Consider the following 25,579-nt stretch of genomic DNA (forward strand, 5'->3'; position numbering starts at 1 on the left):
GGCATTAGCATGTGTGAGCATGGGACTAGTCTGCCTATAATGGATAATGGAATAATGGATAATGGATAATCCATGCCTATAATGGATAATGGAAGGTGATAAGACATGGTCCCACATATAAAGGTCGCTTATTTCTCCCACAAAGCTTTGGGCCTTGTCAAAGCTGCCCAATAAAGTGTCTGGATCTTGCCCCAACATGACAATGCCCTGTGGTTGGATCCTATGCCCTGGTCTCAACACTTTTCTTTGGCTCCTTTACCTTTTACTCAAAGGGCTGTGAGACCGGATTTGAAGTCCCAGGTCACACACACATATGGTTCCCAAAGGTGTTGAGTGTTGGGAGAGTAAAGTGCACCCAAGGACCACTCAGGTACAAGCTGAAAGTGCCATTAAACTCTTGCCACACGTTAAGTTCATCATAGTCCTTGGTGCGGTAGGCGAAAAGAATGGTTTCCCATTTGGCTGGTAACTCTGAGGCCACCTTCATATAAAATGTAAATGCTCCAAGACTAAAGGGCAGATCTGGGGACAGGACAACATAGCTAGTCTCTGTTTCCTCTGGGAAAATAAAGGCTTTTTCAAGGAGACCTAGGACAGAAATCATAGCTAGTTATAATCACACCCATCCTAGAGCAACTGTAATTCTCTCATCACTTGACTCTCTGTGAGGAATGAATGGGTTTGAGTCAGAATAAGATCAGGAAAGAAGACAGGATGTGACTTAGGCAAAAGTAATAAAGAACCCTCCACAAATGTGTCCATCTTTCAAAACAAGTGTGTGATAACAGTTGAAGAGAATGAAATTCATTCTTCAGTGTGAGATTTCATTCACTTGCCTTCACAGTATTTGTTCTGAACGTTAGAGTGGTTTGGATAATTATTGCCAAATGGTGAGTCACACCGGGGAGGGTTGTGTGAGCATGCTCAGTCGTAATAAGTGATGGGCGAACCTTGACGTGTTCTGTGGTGGCTTGACTTTGATGAGATCACCCATTCAAAAAGGTACACACAAGTATCTTAGGGAGAAGAACGAGAGAGTCCAGAGGCTCTCTCTTGTTTTGTACTGAGATTGTAAACTCCTTGAGGCAGAGAGCATCTTTTTGTTCTGTGTTTGTACAGCGTCCAGCACAATGGGACACTAGTCCATGGTGGGCCTTTTAGGCACTACAGTAATATGAATCAGTGTTGGTGGCCTTTTGGATGAGGAAATTTGTTCCTTAAAAATGGATTGAAACAACCAAATTTTTTCATATAAGCCCCCCCAAAATCACATTTTTCTGTGAAAATTGTTTAACTATTAACACTTCAGGTTTCTTGCACTGCAAAAGACTACAGGAAAGAATATTCTTTGTTTTCTATACTTCCCTTTCTGTACTTTGTGCATTTGACACACTTTGTATATTATTAGGCTAGAGGATGGGTGGAACCTGTCTAACACTGGTGGGTCTGATAGCTGCCTTTCATCTGGGATAATGTTAGCAGTTAAGCTACTTTTTGGAGTAAGATAACTGAAACAAGAGGGACCACTGACCAAACCACAGAACACATGCAAGGCTCATTAGATGTTGAGCTATGTGGTTGGAGGGGTTTCACTGGTGACTGAATGCCAATGCAGCTGGCTGGCTGTTGTTTGGTGGAAGCGTGCTTGTCTGTGGGCAGAAGCAACCAGAAGCAGAAGAAGGCAGAGAAGGCAGCAGAAGCAGAAAGCCAAAGAGACAACAAGTGGAACACAGTTAACAAGGCCCTGAGAGAAAGCCTATAGGGAGAACTTTTTGGGCAGAAGTGCTGACTGGAAAGAGGTTTGGAACTGAGAGCAAGGAAACTGCCTCCTACTTCTTAATTCCTACTGTGTTCTGGGAAACAGGACTTTGTGCACATTGCTTGTGAATAAAAGGATTGCTTCAAGGAAATACCTGACTCCATAATGAATTTCTTTTCCTAATGTCAGCAAGGGAAGGAGGTTGGTAGGGGGCGAGGGAGAGAGGAGCAAGTGGGGGGCAGGACCTTGAGGGAAGAGGCAGAGCAGAGGGCAGGGCCTTGGGGAAAGGGGCAGGGCAATGGTGGAGCCTCAAGGGAAGAGGTGGAGCAGGGGTAGGGTTTCAGGGGGAAGAGGCAGGGCAGGGGGTGGGGCAGAGGGGGACCAGCTGTCAGCATTTAGAAAGTTGGCAACCCTATGTTTTTATGATGGAAAAACTGCAGGCCACAAGTTTAGTTTGTTTGTTAAATGGATGTAGTCAATTTGAAAATTTACATATTTGTCTGAAATTGTGTTTGTTACTTTAGTAACAAGAAACACCTAAAATTATCCCCTTTTCCCCCAGTTTGTTTACACTGGGCTTGGTCTAGCACTATTTAAGTCAAGGAGAGTTTTGTCACTGACTTCAGTGAGAGTAAGCACAGGCCCCTTCTACATTTGACAGCATTTTGTGTATAGTTAGTTTCAGTGTTCCTTTATAGATTCAGTTAGTCAGTTTCTGCCTTTCTGGAAAAACATCTAAAACATCTGTAAACATCAACAGAAAAGCAGAAAAAAAAATCAAGTAATAAAGGGTTGTCTTTCAGAAACTGGAGTACTGTATTTTAAAAGGAGTATGTTAACAAAAGATCAAGTCGACTGTCCCTTTTAGGGGATGTAGAGAGGGGGTGAAAGAATATTAAACAAACAAAAATCCCCCAAAGCAGAAACCAAAACTATAACCCAAGAATAAGGCACAAAAAAAAAACAAAAAAAGGCAAGGAAAAAGTTGGAAGGAAACAGAGAAAGAAAAAGAGACAAACTATTCTTTAAAAATGTAAGAAAACATTCATACCAGTTGTTTACACAGTTCCAGGCGTCTCACAAACTTTGTTTACCACCTCAGTGGTCACAGTCAAATTGGAGACTTCACTCACAAACCTCATCAAAACTCTCTTTGCAGCAGAAAAGGCTTTCCCCCAGAAGTCCCTTCTCTTTTGAGTGACATAAATTGAACATTGCTGGTGTGTGTCCAATACACCACACGCTTGACTATATCTAATTCCAACGATCAGAAAGCAGTGGTGCATGTACATACACCTATGTAGATCTGATTCTTTCCAGCAAACGGCAGCCATGTCTCTGAACACAAGCCAGTGCATTCCACCGAGGCAATGCTCTACTCCTACACCTAATATTATCCTCTCCTACCTGCAGTTTATTTACACTGGGCTTAGTCCTTCACCATTGAAGTCAAGGAGAGTTTTGCCTTAAATGAGACTTAAATAGAGTAAGCACAGGTCCCTTGTACATTTGACAACATTTTGTGTACAGTTAGTTTCAGTGCTCCTTTATAGATTCAGTTAGTCCGTTTCTCCCTTGCTGGAAAAAACATCTACAAACATCTGTAAACATCAATAGGGAAGCAGAAAAAAATCAAGTCAGAAAGGGTTGTCTCAGAAACTGGAGTACTGAAAAGGAGTACGTTAACAAAAATCAAATTGACTGTCCCTTTTAGGGGATGTAGAGAGGGCAGAGGGGTATACGAAAATTAAACAAACAAACAAAAATCTCCCAAAGTAGAAACCAAAACTAGAAACCAAGAGTAAGGCACAAAAAAGAAAGAAAGGCAAGGAAAAATATGGAAGGAAACAGAGAAAAAAAGAGAGACAAACTGTTCTTTAAAAATGTAGGACAATATTCATACCAGTTATTTATACAGTTCCAGGCATCTCACAAGCTTTGTTTACCATCTCGGCGGGCACAGTCAGATTGGAGACTTCACTCCCAAAAACTCTTTGCAGCAGATAAGGCTTTTCCCCAGAAGTCTCTTCTCTTCAGTGACATACATTTAACATTGCTGGTGTGTATCCAATACATCACACACTTGCGTATGTCTTATTCTACAGATCAGAAAGCAGTGGTGCGTATACACACATCCATGTAGATCTGAGTCTCTCCAGCAAAAGGCAGCCATGTATCTGAACACAAGCCAGTGCATTCCACTGGGGCATTTTACACTCAGGTAATCACTGGATGGAGACCCATCAATGGCATTGCCAGGGTTTCCATATTCGTTAAAGGTGCTGGACTGGGATGCTACACCTTCAAGTGCCACATTAGAAACTGCAGGAAATAATCAGGAATACCCTGTTTTACTGCAGGCGAACTTAAACTTTCAAATGATAAACCCCATTTGCACTGGCAGAGAGGACCTGGGAAGGGTTTCTTCTGGGAGCATTTTCCCAGATAAATTTTAGATAGGAGAAGGTCTTGCTGGTAGGGGAGGGTGCCAGCGGCACTATTTCAGATTTTGGTGTGTGTTTGTGGGGGCAACTTTAACCTTGGTTCCAGGGGCTACTTAGGCATTTGAAAACTCTGTTTTTTAGGCAGATAACTTAGCAATTAGCTGACAGGACTACTATATCTAATTCCCATATAAAAGAAAGAAAATTAAATAAATATTAGACCCATTCAACTCTAATACTAACATGTTTTGACATCTTGTGGCAAGTCACTTAAGGGATTCCGGTTAGGTTTAAAATTTTAATGTATATTCTTACTTTGTTACTAACTCTACAGAGAGACACCATCAGGACTCTTGGGTTCTATCTCAGCTCTGGGAGGGGAGTGGGGTCTACAGCAGGGAGCAGATACATCTGGGTTCCATATACGAAGATTAAAATGGCCATACTGGATAAGACCAATAGTCCATCTAGCCCAGTATCCTGTCTTCCCACAGTGGCCGATACCAGGTGCTTCAGAGGGAATGAACAGAACAGGGCAATCATCATATGATTCATTCCATCGCCCACTCCCAGCTTCTGGCAAAGAGAGGCTTGGAACATTCAGAACATGATGTTGGATCTCTGCCCACCCTGGCTAATAGCCATTGATGGACCTGTCCTCCATGAACTTATCTAGGTCTTACTGGAACCCGGTTATAGTCTTGGCCTTCACAACATCCTCTGGCACAGAATTCCACAGGTTGACTGTGAAGAAATACTTTCTTATGTTTGTTTTAAATCTGCTGCCTATTCATTTAATTGGGTGACCCCTAGTTCTTGTGTTATGTGAAGGAGTAAATAACACTTCCTTATTAAATTTTTCTACACCATTTGTGATTTTATAGATCTCTATCATATCCCCCCCTTAATCATCTCTTTTCCAACATGAAAAGTCCCAGTTTTATTAATCTCTCTTCATATGGAAGCTGTTCCATACCTCAGTCATTTCTGTTGCCCTTCTCTGTACCTTTTCCAAATCCAATATATCTTTTTTGAGATGGGGTGACCAAATCTGCAGCAATATTCAATATGTGAGCATAGCATGGATTTATATAGAGGCAATATGATATTTTCTGTCTTATTAGCTATCCCTTTCCTAATGATTCCCAATATTCTGTTAGCTTTATTGATTGCTGCTGCACATTGAGCAGATGCTTTCAGAGAACTATCCACAATGACTCCAAGATCTCTTTCGTGAGTGGTAAAAGCTAATTTAGACCCCCATCGTTTTGTATGTATAGTTGGGACTATATTTTGCCATGTGCATTACTTTGCATTTATCAACATTGAATTTCATCTGCCACTCTGCTGCCCAGTGACCCAGTTTTGTGAGATCCCTTTGTAACTCTTTGCAGTCAGCTTTGGATTTAACTGTTTTGAGTAATTTTGTATCATCTGCAAATTTTGCCACCTCACTGTTTACCCCTTTCTCCAGCTCATTTATGAATATGTTGAACAGCTCTGGTCCCAATAAAGACCCCTGAGGGACACCACTGTTTACTTCTCTCCATTCTCACCATTTATTCCTACCCTTTGTTTCCTATCTTTTAACTGGAGTGCCTGGCAATGCTTTCAGGATCATTTAATAATCCTTAATTTAATTTAATGGCAAGCTTTTTGTTATCTTAATCACTTTTCCTCTGTTTATAAACAAACTGCCTGCCCCAAAGGCAGAAGCTGGGAGCAGCACAGAACTCATCACATATCACACTCAAGTTGTGTTGCAGATAAGAGCTCTGTCTGGGGCTGGAGGTGCACTGTGAGCAGACCTCAGGTAAGAAACTTGGGCGGGGGGGGGAGGGCTAAAGCCCCTCCTGCCCCCCTAAATGGCGTCCCTGGAGGGTGTGTCCCATTGTCTGCATTTGGAAACTAATAGTATCTTGTAGGATTACGATCAAATCTGTCAACGATCAACGGAGAAAACAGTTGGCATGTAAGAGTGCTCAGTGGCAGAATCACGGCTAATGTAAGTGGGTCAACACGCTGGTTCTGTAGCTGCTTTTGGCAGTGGTGGACTTGGCCTGCTAATAGGAATCCTTCTCAATAAAATGATCAGATAATGGGGAGTGGGGAAATAAAAGTAAAGAATAATCTCTAACTAGCACTTACCTTCATCTGCAGACGGTCCCTTCAGGACTAGCATAAGAAGCAGGGAGAGTCTACGTAACATGGTTGTATAGTGGCATTTTCACTGTATTTGCAAACAAAATGTTCGATTTCTATTTAAATACCCTGTTTGAAAATTGGACAACTCCCCAGTTCTGGGAGATGGAAAGATTCTGAGAGGATTAAACTCACTTGAGCACAATATCTTCCAATCAGAATTGTTCTAGAAAGAGGAATGTTGTTTGACCAAATATTTAAAGGTCCCTGTGACTGATAAAGTGGGAAGAAAGTTCAATAATGAGAGGGGAACTGCATGAGGGTGGTGTCCCGTATCCATGCAGAACCCCACTGAATTCAATAAATGCACAACTGCAAACTATCCTGATGCAAAGGAAAGATAGGAAGAGGCCAATATGGCTCCATCAGGAACACTCTAATGACCTGAAAACAATGGTGCAAGTAGAAATAATTTCTTACCAGTACTGCACTCATAGGAGGGACACAAGGGAGGGCACGTGACCTACCCATGTGACTCCTCCCCAGCCTGGGGCCTCCATGTTCTCCCCATCCCCTCCAACACCCCCCTTACCTGTCTCAAATTTTACAACTGCATCTGTTGAACAGATGCAATTGTAAAAATAATGCTTTGGGCCCCTGGTGCCAACTGTACTTCTAGGTATCACTGAGGATCCAGCAGCACCCCAAATTGAAAACTTCTTAAATGAAAGAAGGATAGGAAGAACAATCACCCCATTTCCCGTAACACACTATCAGTGCCTCCCTTATGTCCAAACTAAGCTTCTGCAGCTTGCCTTTATCTAAGTATTGCTCTCCGCCAGGCACTAGGAAAGGCAAGATGCTGTGCCATCTGGGTTTGATGGAAAAGAGGCATCAAACTGTCTGTGCCATGTACATCTTGATAGAACTACAGCCCAAATGATTTTATTATTTTCCTCAGCATGACATACAGGAGGGGCAATCAAAATCAGCCTGGCAGAACATGCATGAGAACTGTCTCTAGACAGATAAGCAACTGATCAAAATCACATTGTCTGATCTCTTGGGGTCAAATCCTGTTTCCATTGACATCAAAAGGAGTTTTGCTATTGAGTTCAATGGGAACAGGCTTTGACATTTGGAGAGGAAAGAACAAAACCACTCAAGCAAGGGCTATGTTGCTTATACTACAGGTATCAAAAGCTGCTGACTCATGTGAGAAAGTCAGCAGATATCTGATCTTTGTCCATTGCAAGGGAGAAATCAGCAATCAATGAGGCTAGAACAGTCTCTGTACCATAACCAACTCATAAGTCCATCTGCAAAGGATCAAGGAAATATGAAGGCTCCAGATTACCTTCAAGTCCACAGTCCCTTGGTTAGAATGCTCCCATTAGAATATGTTCACAGTCCAGAGGCTGGAGCAGGAAAGAGACCAGAGCAGGAAAGAGGCAAAATGGAGATGTTTCCAGGCCAGGGCCTTTTAGCTTCTGCCAAGTGCCAAGGAAAGGGAAATCTGTTCTCACTGTGAAAGATGGTGTTTGGAGTCACATGGGCAAGTTACATGTCCATCACCCCCACCCATATTCTAGTTAGAACATTCACAAAAAGTCCATTAAGTGTAGACAGTGTCTTCCAGGGTCCATTGTGAGCTAAGTGTTCCTTAATGGGCCATTCAACTTGACTTGTTCCTCTATGTGCTGGCTAAATACCTTGTGAGCATTACCACAAGAGCAAGAAAACATGTAGTAAACATAGCTAATATTCATAACTTCATATACCAAGATGAATATACATGCATAGAAATAGCATAATCATAAGTACCAGCTATTTCACCTACATGACTGTTCCCAGAAAAGATTCTGAAAAATCACACCATGTACCTGAGACCCTGTGTACCAGCACTATGCCCCACTGGAGTTTTGTTACCTGTTATGTAAGAACAGAGATGGAGTCAGTGACATGACTCTGTTTAGCCTAAAGGGGCAAGGTTAATTTTTAGCTGTTCAAGTGTGACTGCACCTTTAGTCAGTGAGGGCATACTGACTGGCACACATTCATGTTAATGGGCTTCACTGTTCCTTTTAAGGGTCATAAACATGGTATGTGCTGAGGTGGTTTAAAGCACAACACAAGTTTTCAGGTTTGCAAATCTGTGTACCTCTGCCTCTTTGAGATTCTATTATTAATTATTATTATTATTTTGCTGGTCATAATGTGGGAGGAGTGGAACTCTCCACCCTCTGCTCATAAGGTTATGTATGTGTCTTGTAGCACTCTTCTGAACACTAGTTGGAAGAAATTTTTTTTTCAGTAAGTGTGGACTGATTCTTTTTTCTTAGAAGGCATGTAATTTTTTCAGGTACAGACTGATTAACACAGAAAACAATTGGGGCTGTTAAACTTCCTTCTAATTCCATAGAAAATTAAGTTCAGCTATATTTTCCAGTACAGTGATGAAATGGGTGTTTGTATATACGAACATCAACATGCTTAACTACTCACTCTCCCCCCCAGATATGTAGTATTCAGTCTGTTTATATGGAATATGGGAGTTGGGTGAGGAGCCATTTCAGCATATGTCTGACTTATTAAAAGACAAATTTTCAGTAGAACTGTATCCTAAACAGTACTGGGTTTACAATGGCTCCAGTGGTGCCGTGGCTTGGAAGGGGCCCACAAAGGGTTAATCCAGCTTGGGCCACAGCCCAGAAATGTGAAGAGTCAGCAACTTCCCAGCACCAGCTGAAACACTCAGCAGCCTGGGGAGCACAGTATGCAGGTGCAACAGGGACTGGGTATTGAAGGGTATGCTGGGAGTTATAGTTTGCATGCCTCTGTGTTCCACTCGGGCCCTGGGACCGGCGAGGACAGCTGCACTACTATTCCCAGAATGCCCTGCACCATGTTGCCAGTCGCCTTGGCTGAAGTGGGCGGAACAGACCAAAAAGAAATCCCAAGTAAGGAAATGGTCTGGTGCAGGGAGAGGTTTCCCAGCGCTAATCCTGTTGCAGCCTCCCTCCCCTCTCCCAGCGCTGTAAAAAACCCACCCTCACGAGAGGAGTAGCTACCAGCACCAGGGCATTGTCTACACTGCCACTTTACAGCACTGAAACTTGCAGCGCTCAGAGTTTTTTTTTTCACACCCCTGAGCAAGGAAGTTGCAGCACTGTAAAGTGGCAGTGTAGACAAGGCCTTAGCTCCATTGCTAAGATGAAGAACATATTTTCAGTGAAGTTCTTGACAGATTCCTGAGGCAGCTGGTTTAAGGCTGTCAGTGTCCCGCATTATAATCTTCACTCATAGTTCTCTCACCACAAAGCTGGAAAAGGAGGCATTTGTTTTCTTTGTTTTGCAGCTCCAGTTTGGGTTAACATTTCCTCCCGATCTCCTGTTTCACACAGGGTTAGAGGCATAGGGAGCGTACTTGTCAGGCCCTTGCCAGACGCAACATACTCGCCATTTCCTCTCCAGCCAGTTCTCCCAGCTGGGGCATGCTGGGAAAGGTGGGGGGAGTCATGACTCTGCCTAGGCCCCCTCAGCACTCACTTGTTAGTGGAGGGGAGAAATGGAGTTTCAGACAGCCCCTACTCCCCACACCTACCCCTTTGCCCAGACTCAGGTAGGTCCTGCATGGTTATACAGAGGAGTGTGTGGGGTGGGGTCTGGAGGCAGAGAGGGTTATGTCCAGTGATGAGCTGCCAAAATCTTAACAACCGGTTCCCCATAAAAAGTTCTGATTTAAGGCATGTGCCCCAGTATGTATTTTTTGTACCAACAGGGTTACCATACGTCCGTATTTTCCTGGGAGGAATTTTTAAATTTTAAAAATTCCTCCCGGATGGCGATTTAAGAACCAAAAAGCCTGACCTGTCTGGGAAAATACGGTTGTATGTTAACCCAGCCTAAAGCTCTTTTTTAAAAAGATGGGCCTGAACTAGAAATGAGCTCCATTTCACATGTGCGGGTCCCCGCCACTCCCTGGGGGTGTGCAAGGGTGACCAGATGTCCCAATTTTATAGGGACAGTCCTGATTTTGGGGTCTTTTTCTTATATAGGCTCCTATTACCCCCCACCCCCGTCCTGATTTTTCACACTTGCTGTCTGGTCACCCTAGGGTGTGCACATGTGTGGGTCCCAGCTGCTCCCTACCCCCCTCATTGAAGCAGGTGTGCAGGGTTACTGCCCTGGGAACTGCAGGGCACCAGTGGACGTGGGGCCAGCTGCAGACAGGGGCGTGGGGCAGGGCTAGCTGGAGGCAGGGGGTGCAGGGCTGGCTGCGGGCAGGGCAGGGGGTGCGGAGCTGGTTGGAGACTGGAGGGTGCGGGGTTGGCTGGAGGCAAGGGGGTGTGGGGCTGGCTGGAGACAGGGGCTGGCTGCAGGCAGGGCAGAGGGTGCAGCAGGGACTGGTACGGGCAGGGCAGGGGGTGTGGCATTGGCTGGCTGAGGGCAGGGGGTGCAGGGGTGGCTGGAGGTAGGGCAGGGAGTGGCTGGAGATGGGGGCTGGCTGCAGGCAGGAGGTGCGGGGGTGGCTGGAGGCAGGGGCTGGCTGCAGGCAGGGCAGGGGTGGCTGGAGACGGGGGCTGGTGCGGGCAGTGGGTGCTGGGGTGTGGCAGAGGCTGGCTGCAGGCAGGGCAGGGGGTGGCTGGAGACGGGGGCTGGCTGGAGGGCAGGGGGTACGGCAGGGGCTGGCTGCAGGTAGCGGGTGCGGGGGTGGCTGGAGGCAGGGCAGGGGGTGGCTGGAGGCAGGGGCTGGCTGTGGGCAGGGTGGTGGGTGCTGACGGGGAGAGCAGCAGGACACAGCCCAGGCCCAGCAGAGCAGCCGGGGACCCACCAGGCAGCATCAGGAGCCCCAGGGCCAGGGGAGCAGCAGCAGCAACAGGGCTCGTGCCCAGGGCCAGGCGGCAGCCCACATGGCTCCCGTAGCGCAGCGCCCACAGCAGCCGGAGGAGGAATTACATCACTTCCCCGCCAGAGCCCATCAAAGCCTCAGCGCCCCCCTCAGGGGAAGCGGGTTAACAATTGGTTCTAAAACTGCTTCAAAATTTAACAACCACTTCATGTGAATCAGTGCGAACTGGCTCCAGCTCACCACTGGTTATGTCCCCTTGTTTTGTTGAATGGCTGTGCAGTCCACATTTACAATCTAGCCTTTAGCGAGACTTGGCCAATGTCTATGGTTTCTGTTGAATTTGTTTTTCACAGAGTTCAAGGGGAACTATATTACATAAATTACCAGTCAATATCCATCAGAAGACACAGTAATTAGTTACAGATTAAATAGGATGAAGGAGTGGTGTTTGTCTTGGGGTTGTGTGGAAATAACCAAATCCAATACACAAACATATCTTCTTGACTTTGAGACCTTACACCACCTGCTGAATCATAGTTTTCCTCTTCCACTGGGGAAAAATCACAGAGAAATGGACATTAATTACCTCTTACTGCAGGAAAATTGGGGCCTCCATCTCTATTGTAAGGGCAAAATACTTCAGTAAGATCCACTGTGTCACTCTTAGATCTGCAGCAAAAATAGTGACTTTTCTTCCCACCTGCAAGAAATTATCTATCTTTGGATGCTCCAAAAAGTGGATTAGCACCAGCAGGGTACCAAATGCATGAAAAATCAAATATTTTTAGAAAAGGGACCTGGATCAGGTGAAAAGCTCTTTGTTTTCATTTTGCTTTATCCTACTCCATGCTCTTAATCCTTTAAATGGGCAAAAATTAACACCATGTTTGGTCGAGAAGACAATCCATCCCAAAGGCACAGTAGTTGGGGTACAATAACTACTACAGAAGCGAAGGCCCCAAGGATGTTTTACAGATACAGATATTTAATATAACCCAATCTTTAAAAAAAAATGCATGTGAGTAAGCAGCAGCCTAAAAGCGAGCAGAGCAAAACGTGTGCACCGGTGACCTGCAGTCATGTCACGTGACTCCCAGATTCCCAGTTGCTGTATCGCTTATGAATCAGGGCATGTTGACAGCCCAATGAAACACCTGAGGCTGGCCCATGTATGCTGACTCAGGCTCACAGGGCTCAAGCTGCAGGGCTATAGAACTGCACCGTAGACCTCTGTGCTTGGGCTGTAGCCCAGTCTCTGGGACAACTGTGGGGGGGAGGGTCCCAGAGCCCACTCTTCAGCCTGAGCCCAGATGTTTACACTGCAGCTCGATAGCCCCTCAACCTGAGCCCCATGAGCCTGAGTTACCTGTCACACATGACAAACAATGAACAGCTGAAATACGTGCAGACATCTCACAGACTCAATGTTTTCCAAATTATCTGGAGAGCAACAAATATGTTTGACAGAAATCAGGATCCGTTCACAAATCATTCCTAAACAAACAAAACAAAAAAGGCAAAATTTACCCAGAATAAAGTGAACATCTGAAACAGAAGCCCTGGATTCCCAAATCTAATACATTGGACGTGTTGGCATATTCAGCTAGGGCTCCACGCTCTCTACACAGTGGCTAGCTCTGGGTTAAGTGGTGGGTAGATACATGCTACGCTTTGGTATCAGGCTGTTAAGGGCAGTTATTGAGTACGCCTCCCTTAGGGCTTTTGAAAGTGTTATGGGCGTAGGGCTTGATTTTTCAGAAGTGCCAAGCACCCTCAACATTAATTGAAGTCAATGGGTGCTGTGGTGTTCAGTACCTCTGACCATCCATCCCCTCTATCAGCACTTGGATGCTACGGGTGCAAAAACCCACCTGTCCCTCAGTGCACCACTGGTGCTTAGACCCAAAGTTTAGCTCTAATGTTACATGTATTTTATTGGTCAATAGCTGAGTGAATCAAAAGTCCCTGAATGAGAACATTAGCAGTTCCTTAGGTGGCTGTTATTGACATATATACTTTACTTTACTTTACTTAAAAGATGATCAAAAGAAAGAACAAAAGCAGAAGAACATTACAATTACAACAATACAGAGAACCAGGGGAACATATTGCATTTGCAAAACAGCCAACTGGACATTGCATTTCTCATTACCAGCTTAAACATTATGTCAATCAGATTCAAAGATAAGTAATTTCAGGCACAGAAAGTTATGGGTAAATACAACTACTAGAAACATAAAAACATAACAATGGCCATACTGGGTCCGAACAAAGGACTATCTGTCCCAGTATCCTGTCTTCTGACAGTGGCCAATGCCAGGTGCCTCAGAGGGAATGAACAGAACACGTAAATCATCAGGTGATCCATCCCCTGCTGACCATTTCCAGTTTCTGGCAAACAAAGGCTAGGGACACCATTCCTGCCTGTCCTGGCTAACGGCCATTGGTGGACGTACCCTCCATGAATTTTTTTAGTTCTTTTTTGAACCCTGTTATAGTCTTGGTATTCACAGCATGCTCTGGCAAGGAGTTCCACAGGCTGATTGTGCGTTGTGTGAAAAAATACTTCCTTTTGTTTGTTTTAAACCTGCTACATGTTAATTTCATTTGGTGAACCCTAGTTCTTGTGTTATGAGAAGGAGTTAATAACACTTCCTTATTTACTTTCTCCACACCAGTCATGATTTTATAGACCTCTATCATATCCCCCCTGAGTCATTTCTTACTCTTTTCCAAGCTGAAAAGTCCCAGTCTTATTAATCTCTCTTCATATGGAAGATGATCCATACCTCAGTCATTTTTGTTGCCCTTTTCTCTACCCTTTCCAATTTCAATATATCTTTTTTGAGATGGGGAGACAACATCTGCACACAGAATTCAAGATGTGGGCATAACATTGATTTATATAGAGGCAATATGATATTTCTGTCTTATTAGCTATCCCTGTCCTAACGATTCCCAACATTCTGTTAGCTTTTTTGACTGCCGCTTTACATTGAGTGGATGTTTTCAGAGAACTATCCACAATGACTTCAAGATCTCTTTCTTGAGTGGTAACAGCTAATTTAGACCCCATCGTTTTATATGTATAGTTGGGGTTATGTTTTCCAATGTACATTACTTTGCATTTAGCAACATTGAATTTCATCTACCATTTTGTGGTCCTGTCACCCAGTTTTGTGAAATCCCTTTGTAACTCTTCGCAGTCTGCTTTGGACTTAACTATCTTGAGTAGTTTTGTATCATCTGCAAATGTTGCCAACTCACTATTTATCCCTTTTTCCTGATCATTTATGAATATGTTGAATAGAACTGGTCCCAGTACAGACCCCTAGGGGATACCACTATTTACCTCTCTGCATTCTGAAAACTGACAATTTATTCTTACCCTTTGTTTCCTATCTTTTAACTAGTTACAGATCCATGAGAGGACCTTCCCTCTTATCCCATGACAGCTTACTTTGCTTAAGAACCTTTGGTGAGGGATCTTTCAAAGGCTTTCTGAAAATCTAAGTACACTATATCCACTGGATCCCCCTTTTCCAAATGCTTGTTAACCCCCTCAAAGAATTCTAGTACATTGGTGAGGCATGATTTCCCTTTACAAAAACCAGATTGACTCTTCCCCAACAAATCGTGTTCATCTATGTGTTTGAGAATTCTGTTCTTTACTAGAGTTTCAACCAGTTTGCCCAGTACTGAAGTTAGGCTTACTGGCCTGTAATTGCCCGGATCACCTCAGGAGCCTTTTAAAAAAATTGGTGTCACATTAGCTATCCTCGGGTCATCTGGTACAGAAGCTCATTTAAATGATAGGTTACATACAGTGATGCCAGAACCGGGGGAGGCCATAACCTTTTCACTTTTTGAAAATGGATGGACCTGGTTAGTTCACTATTCACCGGGGCTGACCCCACCCCTTTCCCCTCCTCTTCCCCCCAAGGCCCCACCCCAGCGTGGAGCCTGGCCAGGGAGCCCAGGCACCTGTGGGGAGCTGCGGCAGACCTTCCACCTGCCCGGGGTGAGGGGAGGCTGAGAGCAGCCCCTGGCCTGTGTCCCCGCCCCCCTTCTCCCTGCCCGGCCCAGGGCAGGTGAAGGTGGAAGGTCCGTGACTCTGTACCGGTTGCCCACAGCTTCTCTCGTGGCTCTCCCTGACCTGGCTCCGGCTGGGGGAGCCCTCGGAGCTGCAGGCTGAGGGCTGGTCTCCTTGGGCCCCCCATATCATGGGGAGGTGGAGGGTCCACTGTTGCTCCCCTACCCTGATTGCCCGGCTCTTATCATGGCCAGGCTGTGGCTTTTAGGCCCCCACTCCAGTCAGAGCCAGGTTGGGGAGAGTCACATGGGCAGCTTTGGGAGCCTGAGTTCCTTCACCTGCCCTGGGCAGGTGGCCTGGGACATGGGCAGGGGCTGCTTTCATCCCACCCTGGGTAGGATGGCTCCTCGGCCATGCTCTGGCTTCTGGGTTGGCTGAGGGCAGGGACTTAGGGGGGTAGGGGTGGGGTCTCGGGGGTGTGTTCCTCCCCACCACCTTTGGGAAGGCTCTGGTGCCCTTGATTACATAACACAGTTAGTAGTTGTGCAATTTCACATTGGATTTACAGTTAAGGACCAGGCTGTGATGCACTTGCACTGACTAGAATCTTACACCATGAATAGTTCCCTTGAAGTCAATGGGGCTCCTTGTGGAGTACACAGTACAGGACTAGTGTGAGGAAGGGAATCAGTCTGGCTCGAAGTGATTAAACAAACTGAGGTCCAGATCTAGGAGTTGTACGTAAGCAGGTGTGTAATGTTAAACATGGGAGCAGTCCCATGGAGACTTGGCTTGAAGTTATACCCACGCTTTAGTATCATTCTCAACTGACACTTCAAAGATTTCAAGTAAGAAATAACCACCTCTAACAATTACTTGTGTGTTTAAAATTAGGTCTCTGTTGCCTTGCAAATGGAGAGATCTCAAGCTAAAGTTAGCTGGAAATGTTTGGTGATTTTTCTCGGGTTAGACACTGTACTCAGTCACTCTTAATCATCATACAAGGCTGGTCTATTCTTAGGTTGAGCAACTACGTTCCTACCCCCACAGGCTCAGTTTAGGGGAGGATGGACTAGCAAATAAGCAGCATTATACAGAAAGTTAAAAACTGCTAAACCTCCTATTCGCTTTTGTTGTTCAGTTATTGAAGAGGAAAGACTCCACACTCTGGATCACACTGTGACATTGCACCCCATATTCTTCATAGTTGTATGATTATAACATAATTATGATATATTTTGTACAAGATATGTCTTGTCAGGGTCTATGGAAAAGTTATAATGTGCTGAATATGATTATCCTATTTGTATGCATGTATCATTTTTGTATCTGAAGTTATTAATAGTGACTATGTAGCTGTATTTCAAATGTAGTTACACCTGGATGACACCCATGGGGCAAGATGCTCCCAGTCTAGACAGCTGGGCCTATTCAAGGTAATGGGACATTAGGGGAAACAATAGGCTTTTAGGAGAAGCTTATCCCCCACCTGTTGAGCCTTTCTGAGAACGTGCCAAACAGCATATGGATAATGGATTCTATGACTCAGCAAGGCATACAAGGGCATGTGACTGGAGCACATGACACTGAACTCCCTTTTGGGTTTATTTGTATTTTTTCACAAATTGAACTGGGAACTGATTTTGGCACAAAGGGTTCCCACCATGTGGAAAAGCTATATAAAGCGGGGAGTGACATCATCTCTTGGCCTCATTCCCCACACGAGAGAACTGGAAACACCTAAGGAAAAAAGACTGAACTGGGGGAAGCGCTGCTCCCAGGCTAAAGGAATTTCTAGCCTGTGTATGGAAACTTGGTGAACTGCTTGTATCATCAGTCAGGGTGAGAGATTACTGATTCAAATCCTATCTAGTATTTTAGGCTTAGTTTGCCGTTTTTGTTTATTTGCTAGGTAATCTGCTTTGATCTGTTTACAAAAACTTATAATCACTTAAAATCTATCTGTTTGTAGTTAATAAACATGTTTTATCTTTACCAGCATGCTTTGATTGAAGTGTCTGGGGAAAATCTCAGCTTGGTTAACACAATTTGTCGTGCATATCTTCCCCACATTGAGGGGAGAGCGAACTATATTAATGTGCTTTCTTTGTACAAATCCCTGTGCAGTGTAAAATGGTACAATTCTGGGTTTATACTCCAGCAGACCTGCAAGGCGGGGGAGCTGGAAAATTGGCTGTATGTCCTTGAGTCGCTTACGTAAAGCACTCAGCTAACTCAGTTGGGTGTGTGGCACCACCTGCTGTTGTGTTGGGTGATAACAGGACCTGATGAGACTGGCTGTATATCCAATTCAGCAGTGTGACAGAGGCCTGCCCAGCTGGGGGTTAGAGCCCACAGCGGTTCCCATGGCTCCCAGACTGCAGCGCGGGGGTGACAACCCATCACACACACCACTATCTCTTTGTGTAATACCTGCTAATAAACAGGTTTCAGAGTAACAGCCATGTTTGTCTGTATTCGCAAAAAGAAAAGGAATACTTGTGGCACCTTAGAGACTAACCAATTTATTTGAGCATAAGCTTTTGTGAGCTACAGCTCACTTCATCGGATGCATACTGTGGAAAGTGTAGAAGATCTTTTTATATACACACAAAGCATGAAAAAAATACCTCCTCCCACCCCACTCTCCTGCTGGTAATAGCTTATCTAAAGTGATCACTCTCCTTACAATGTGTATGATAGTCAAGTTACTGTCCAGTTTGACCAATGTACATGGCAGAGGGGCATTGCTGGCACATGATGGCATATATCACATTGGTGTATGTGCAGGTGAAAGAGCCTCTGATAGTGTGGCTGATGTTATTAGGCCCTGTGATGGTGTCCCCTGAATAAATATGTGGGCACAGTTGGCAACGGGCTTTGTTGCAAGGATAGGTTCCTGGGTTAGTGGTTCTGTTGTGTTATATGTGGTTGCTGGTGAGTATTTGCTTCAGGTTGGGGGGCTGTCTGTAGGCAAGGACTGGCCTGTCTCCCAAGATTTGTGAGAGTGTTGGGTCATCCTTCAGGATAGGCTGTAGATCCTTAATAATGCGTTGGAGGGGTTTTAGTTGAGGGCTGAAGGTGACAGCTAGTGGCGTTCTGTTATTTTCTTTGTTAGGCCTGTCCTGTAGTAGGAGACTTCTGGGAACTCTTCTGGCTCTATCAATCTGTTTCTTCACTTCCGCAGGTGGGTATTGTAGTTGTAAGAATGCTTGATAGAGATCTTGTAGGTGTTTGTCTCTGTCTGAGGGGTTGGAGCAAATGCGGTTGTATCGCAGAGCTTGGCTGTAGACGATGGATCATGTGGTGTGGTCAGGGTGAAAGCTGGAGGCATGTAGGTAGGAATAGCGGTCAGTAGGTTTCTGGTATAGGGTGGTGTTTATGTGACCATTGTTTATTAGCACTGTAGTGTCCAGGAAGTGGATCTCTTGTGTGGACTGGACCAGGCTGAGGTTGATGGTGGGATGGAAATTGTTTGTTGAATTGGAATTCATTTGCAAATTTGATACAATTAACTTAGGCTTGAATAGAGACTGGGAGTGGCTAAGTCATTATGCAAGGTAACCTATTTCCCCTTGTTTTTTCCAACCCCCCCCCCCCCCCCCGACGTTCTTGTTAAACCCTGGATTTGTGCTGGAAATGGCCCACCTTGATTATCATACACATTGTAAGGAGAGTGATCACTTTAGATAAGCTATTACCAGCAGGAGAGTGGGATGGGAGGAGGTATTTTTTCATGCTTTGTGTGTATATAAAAAGATCTTCTACACTTTCCACAGTATGCATCCGATGAAGTGAGCTGTAGCTCACGAAAGCTTATGCTCAAATAAATTGGTTAGTCTCTAAAGTGCCACAAGTACTCCTTTTCTTTTTGCTAATAAACAGTTGTGCATGAAATGGGATCTAGTCTGGGGTTTAACTCCTTTCTGCACACAGCTCTGGCTCACTACTTAGTGCAATGGGGCAAGGTTAAATTTACAACTGCAGAATGTGTAATCTGTATGTCCCTTTACTTGGGAGACAGCTTCCCTCCATGGGAAAAAAGAGCACTTAATTAGGGACTTGATCCAAAACCAACTGAAGTCAATGGGCATTTTTTCATTTACTTTAGTTGGCTCAGGCTGTGGATTATATGATTGAAACAGAAGAAGTTTCAGAATACAGTACATACTACTGTCATGAAAAGGCTAGCCCCTCTGCTGTCTAGAGAGTAGAATCAGAGCTGCTCCGCTTATGTGCGTGCCACCAGCCCTATATTGCTGCTAGCTTACAGAGATTCATTTTTAGCTCAAGTAGTAAGGTCCTGTACTTTTGGCACATGACGATCTGAATTCTGCCTTTGCTGCTGCTGTGGGGATCAGTGTGTGCAGCAAACTAACAGCCATGATGTTTGTAGATGGCTATGGCTTTGTTGTTAAATAGGGTGAAAGCTTATGGGATAAGAACATTTTAAATTGTTGTTGTTTAAATTAGAATGGCCATGTGATGGCAGCATTGCCCCAGAAATGTGAAAAGACTCCATGAGTCAATGGTGATTATGTGAGGGATCTAATATTGTCACTTGTGTACAGGTTGCTTCAGATCAGGATAGAGGTGAAGCGGTGGCAGACCTGGGGGCAGGAGTAACAGGAAGTGCAGTAAATTTCACACTGTAGCATTTTTACCTCCACAGTCTAGGATTGTATCTCAAGCCAATTCTCTTCTCTCACAAGATGGCTGCCCGTCTAGTGACTACTGTTGGTGGCAGTGTGACATTTGACCCCTAGTTGGAGCCATGGGATTCTGCCAACTGCATTCAAATGCAGTTCTGCCCTGAGAGTAAATGTATGAACATGACCCTTACTCAGGGGATTTCCCCCTTTAGGAATCAAGTTATTACTTTAATGACTAAAACCAGGTTTCTTTTACAGATTTATATTCCTTAACTGCCAGGTTCTGTTGATTGCAATGGGGCTCCCAGGTGTCACTGAGGGATTGCTGCAGGGTCATAAAAATTTAATAAATGGGCTAATTTGCTGGCTGATCCTTTATCACTGGTGACGATGAAGAGTCTAGTTTGATTCTCAGATTCCAGGTTAAATTTGAAGGTTTGGAAATTTGGAGTGGGAGGGGGGGTACTGCTTTTCCTTGTTAACTGAGTACATTTGCTCTGGAAATGGCTGAGAAACAAACCTGGAAAGCCATACAGTTTCACAGTAACTCATCAGAGTAGAAATACAGTTTAAGGTTGCTGTCATTAGTGCTTTGTAATGAATATGTTGGAGAGGAGTGCTGAAGACGTGTGTGATGTGCGCTAATCCCCAGGCAACAACATGACTCACCTCTGGGATACAACTTTCCCCCTGGCTTTAGAGAGGTGACCAAATTCAGTCCTGGGTTAACTCCATTGAAGTTAAATGCTGAGTTTGGCCTAGGGTCTCCTAAGGTTGGCTGCAAACTACAGCTACAAGAACTAGTTATGGATCATATTCTTGGCACTTAGGCAAAGTTTTAGTTCAAATTCATAAGGTAAAAATATGCATACTGACATCAACTGACATTCCTGGGGTTTTCCTCCAAGTTAGGCACTTTCCTATATTCCCAACAAACAGAGACCACAGATTGAGCTACTGTGTTAACCACTGCATCGCTGATCAGGCTGCAGCCTTTTGTATACCTAATACCTAATAGTGTTATTTGTATGTTCTTTCTTTCTAAATCATTCCAGAGGACACTCTCCACAGCCTGGGATGTCATGAATGAATGGTCCCTTTCCCCCAAACGTACTCCTCAGTAGGAATCTTTTCCTCTTTAGGTTAGTAGATAGTGAGTATAGGAATTCATAATAGAAACTCCAATGTTTAATTCTTTTGTACTCCAGGAGACATATGGTGGGTGATAAATTTGTTAGTCTCTAAGGTGCCACAAGTTCTCCTTTTCTTTTTGCGAATACAGACTAACACGGCTGCTACTCTGAATCCCTGCTGTGTTCATGAAAACCACATGAATGAAGATCCAGGACCTCCACTCACCAACATAAATCCACGGCTGGCCAAGCACTTGCACTTCACAGAGTGAGAGGAACTCTTCTCTCCCAGGGATTATCACAGTCACATACTGACCTTGCACCCCTTCACAGCCAAATGCGAGTGTTTGCCCGACCTCCGTAGCCTCGACTGTAGCACATCTGAAAATGAACTGGAGCAGTACCAGGGATCCTAGTTTTCTGTGATTAAAAAAAAATCCCACAACATTCTCCAGTAAAAAAACATAAGCCCCCATGTTTTTCCTCAGTTAAAATGAAATGCTGAACTTTAGTTTCCCTAGCCACACTATAAATAGGTATCAGTTGAATACAATGTTTTATTGACATATTTAAAGTTTTTCAGCAAGTTTGAAGCCTACCAGTGCCATCAGTCATTACACAATTGAGCCATGTATTCCACCTGGTCACAACTGGTGCAGGTGGAAGTGTTGGCAAATCAACACTCTGTGCATTCAGGCATCTCAAGAACGTGCACCATGAGCTGGAGCTTTCACTAACAGTGACTTCATCAAAGTGACAAAGCAACCCACTTGCTTAAAGGTATCTCGCCAAGTATTTTCTACCAGTGACTAAATGTGCATAGCAATGAATATTAACACAGTTTGACCTCAGGTTGCAAAGCACATCATTCCAAGCCTTTGCCATGTCGCTTGCACTGTCTGTTACAAATGCTTAGATTCAATCAAGTGGGACGCTGACTTCCACCATAGAAGACATCAAGGCTTGTGAGATGGTTGTATGATTAACTTTTCCCAGGGATACTGTCTTTACAAGCTGTGGTGGGGTACTGACAGCATGCTTAGGCGGGTCTGTCTTGAGCACCTGAAATAAAATGTTGAAAACTGGTCTATTTTGGAAGTTGGTTGTTTCATTGGTGATCACGGCAATGGAGTTTTCTTTCAGGCCATTAAGAAGGTGCTGTTTTTTCTCTTCACAAAGAGTTGTTAAGTAATGGGAATACAACTGATTTGACTTGGAAATGGCACCGCCTCTCTTAAGGTGCTTGCTCAAAAAACTCTGACAACAGGTAAATCCATTTTATACAGAGGAATGTCTACTTTTACACATATTCGAACAAAATCTGAAGTGACAGTTTCACGCTGTTCTTTGGCATTTGTAAAATGCTGGAATGAACCAATCATAGTGAGTTGTTTCTTTACTGTTGTCGATGGCCCTGCTGTTTCAGTCTCTTGTTTTCATTTCTTTTAATTCACTTTATGTTTAGTGTATTCCATGTTTTCTACACTTGTCTGCCTTCAAACTTAATCTATTGCCTTACTGCTGACAGTACAGAACAGCACATTGCCATCAACGTGAAATTTGTTCTTGCCAAACTCCGTGACACAGTGATTTTTAAAGTTTTCAGCATCTGAAGTGAAATTTGAGATACATTAACATATAAACCCCTATACACCGTTGAGTAACCTCTATACTCCGGAAGCAGTTTATTGGAGTATGTTTAGTTATGTAAATTTAAAGTGCATTTAAAAATCAACCACAAGGGGGGGGGCTGCACACCTTGAATAAGTGGCACTGGTAATTAGTACTTCATATGTTTTTATTGTTTCACAAAATGTAAAAACTAAAGATTCTCTGTAAAAACACAAATTCCGTGTTTTTTGGTTGCAAATGGATTTCTAGGATCCCTAATCATTACTCACTTACATAATGATAAAGAATACTAGTGGTTTAATCTTTTAGGAAGGGACACATTTAGGGAGATAGTGAAATAGGTTTTTACTGATCAAAATTTGTTACCCTCTGGCAGTGTTCCCTCTAATTTTTCCCACCCATGTGTGGAATGAATTTTGTTATGTGCACCAATATGGAGGTGATGTGTGACACATCACTTTCATATTGGTGCACATAACAGAATTCATGTGGTGGGGATGGGGTCGAGGGGTTAGGAGTGTGTGTGGGGTGGGCTCAGGCTGGGGCAGAGGGTTGGTGTGCAGGGCGGTGAGGGCTCTGGCTGGGGGTGAGGGCTCTGGGGTGGGACCAGGGATGAGGGGCTCAGGGCTGGGGCAGAGGGTTGAGGTGTGTGTGTGTGTGGGGGGGAGTGAGGGCTCTGGGGTGGGGCCAGGGATGAGGGGTTTGGGGTTCAGGAGGGTGCTCCAGGGCTACAGAGGGGAGAGAGGACTTCCTCCAGCTCTCTTCCCTGCTGCAGCCGCACCTGGGCTGCACGGGAGAGGTGCCTCTCCCAGCCGCGGCAGCTTCATGGCTGGGGCTGTGGGATAGGCGCCCCTCCCCCAGCCACGGCAGGTCTGGGCTGGGGCTGGGCTGGAGCTGCAGGATTAGCGCCCCTTCTCCGGCTACTGTGGCAGGTCCCGTTGGAGCTGTGTTCTGGCCGCCCCTCCCTTGGCCCGGGGCAGGTCCTGGCCGGGCAGGTTCCCTGAGCTTGTGTGCAATGCTAAATAGGCTGCTGAGTGGCCGTGCGGCCTTGCAGTTTACAAGGAATTTAGCCCTCTGGCTGTTCTTCAGTGGCTTACATGAAATAAATTGGTGGTTTCAATCTATTTTTAATTAACAAGTTCCCTTATTCAAAAGGCCACCAACATTTATTTTTATTACTGTCACGCCTGAGAGCCCCCATCATGGAGCGGAAACCCATTGTGCTAGGTGCTGTACAAACACAGGACAAAAAGACTGCCCCTGCCCTCAGGAACTTACGATCCAAGTATAAGAAAACAGGTGGTAGAGACAGATGGGGGAGTACAAGGAAACAGTGAGACAATATTGGTCAGCATGACAGGCTGTGGTCTCAGCACACCAGCAGCCTAACTCTTGTCAATTATGGTAACAATTACCCGTCTTGTTGGCAGTTCCAGGAATAATTGCAGAGATGCCGAAGAGGGAATGGATCCAAGAGTGAACTACCCTTTGGCAGGACAGGGTGGCTCAGCCTGTCCTGCCACTGTCAGCCCTGTGGGGATAAATGGAAGACTTTGCTGTCCACCAGCGCTGAATTCACTCGGAAAGCAAGAGGGAAGAATTGAAGAACAAGCCAATGTCAGAACAAATCCAGATCTAGGTGCAATCACATAAGAGAAGGTGAGGCTGATCAAAAAGTGAGAACGACTGAGTCCTGGAAAGGGACATCAGCATGGTAGCAACAATCTGGGCACATGTGTGGAAATGTCTCCCTCATCCACCTCCAGTGGACGCACCCCAGGAGACCAGAGATAGAACAACAAGGAATGGCAGCAGCCACTGAACTAACATAAGTGATGTAGATACATGATGCTCATGCTGTAACAAGATGCAGGGGTCTTCCTCTGCACAAAGTGCAAGCTGGTTACCCTTCTCAAGGAGAAGCCAGGTGGACAGGAATGGCAATTGGAGTTACTGAGGGTATGTCTACACTACGAAATTAGGTCGAATTTATAGAAGTCGGTTTTTTAGAAATCGGTTTTATATATTCGAGTGTGTGTCCCCCCACAGAAAATGCTCTAAGTGCATTAACTCGGCGGAGTGCTTCCACAGTACCGAGGCTAGAGTCGACTTTCGGAGTGTTGCACTGTGGGTAGCTATCCCACAGTTCCCGCAGTCTCCGCTGCCCATTGGAATTCTGGGTTGAGATCCCAATGCCTGATGGGGCTAAAACATTGTCACGGGTGGTTCTGGGTACATATCGTCAGGCCCCTGTTCCCTCCCTCCCTCCATGAAAGCAAGGGCAGACAATCGTTTCGCGCCTTTTTTCCTGAGTTACCTGTGCAGATGCCATACCAGGGAAGCATGGAGCCCGCTCAGCTCACTGACACCGTATGTCTCCTGGGTGCTGGCAGACGCGGTACTGCATTGCTACACAGCAGCAGCAACCCATTGCCTTGTGGCAGCAGATGGTGCAATAGGACTGGTAGCTGTCATCGTCATGTCCGACGTGCTCCTGGTCGCCTGTATGAGGTCGATCAGGAGCGCCTGGGCAGACATGGGCACAGGGACTAAATTTGGAGTGACCTGATCAAGTCATTCTCTTTAGTCCTGCAGTCAGTCCTATTGAACCATCTTATGGTGAGCAGGCAGTTGATACGGATTGCTAGCAGTCCTATTGCATCGTCTTCTGCCGGGCAGGCAAGAGATGAGGATGGCTAGCAGTCCTATTGTACCATCTTCTGCCGAGCAGCCATGAGATGTAGATGGCATGCAGTCCTTCTGCACCATCTGCTGCCAGCCAAAGATGTAAAAGATAGATGGAGTATATCAAAAGAAGAAATAGACCAGATTTGTTTTGTACTCATTTGCAACCCCCCCCTCCCGCCCCCCGTCTAGGGGACTCATTCCTCTAGGTCACACTGCAGTCACTCACAGAGAAGGTGCAGCAAGG

At 45.1% G+C, this 25,579-nt stretch overlaps 1 protein-coding gene across 1 annotated transcript in view; it reads right to left on the bottom strand.

The window, feature by feature from the left end:
* The window catches only part of LOC125635098 (uncharacterized), a 68,122-nt gene that overhangs the window by 40,012 nt on the left and 2,531 nt on the right, over positions 1-25,579 (bottom strand). Inside the window, exons 2-3 of the mRNA XM_075126095.1 lie at positions 21,242-21,396; positions 3,962-4,081 (exon numbers count right to left, since the gene is read on the bottom strand). Coding sequence (XP_074982196.1) covers positions 3,962-4,081; positions 21,242-21,396 — 275 coding nt within the window. The remainder of the gene's footprint in view (positions 1-3,961; positions 4,082-21,241; positions 21,397-25,579) is intronic.

Source organism: Caretta caretta, chromosome 1 (assembly GCF_965140235.1).
Source record: "Caretta caretta isolate rCarCar2 chromosome 1, rCarCar1.hap1, whole genome shotgun sequence".
Lineage (NCBI taxonomy): Eukaryota > Metazoa > Chordata > Testudines > Cheloniidae > Caretta > Caretta caretta.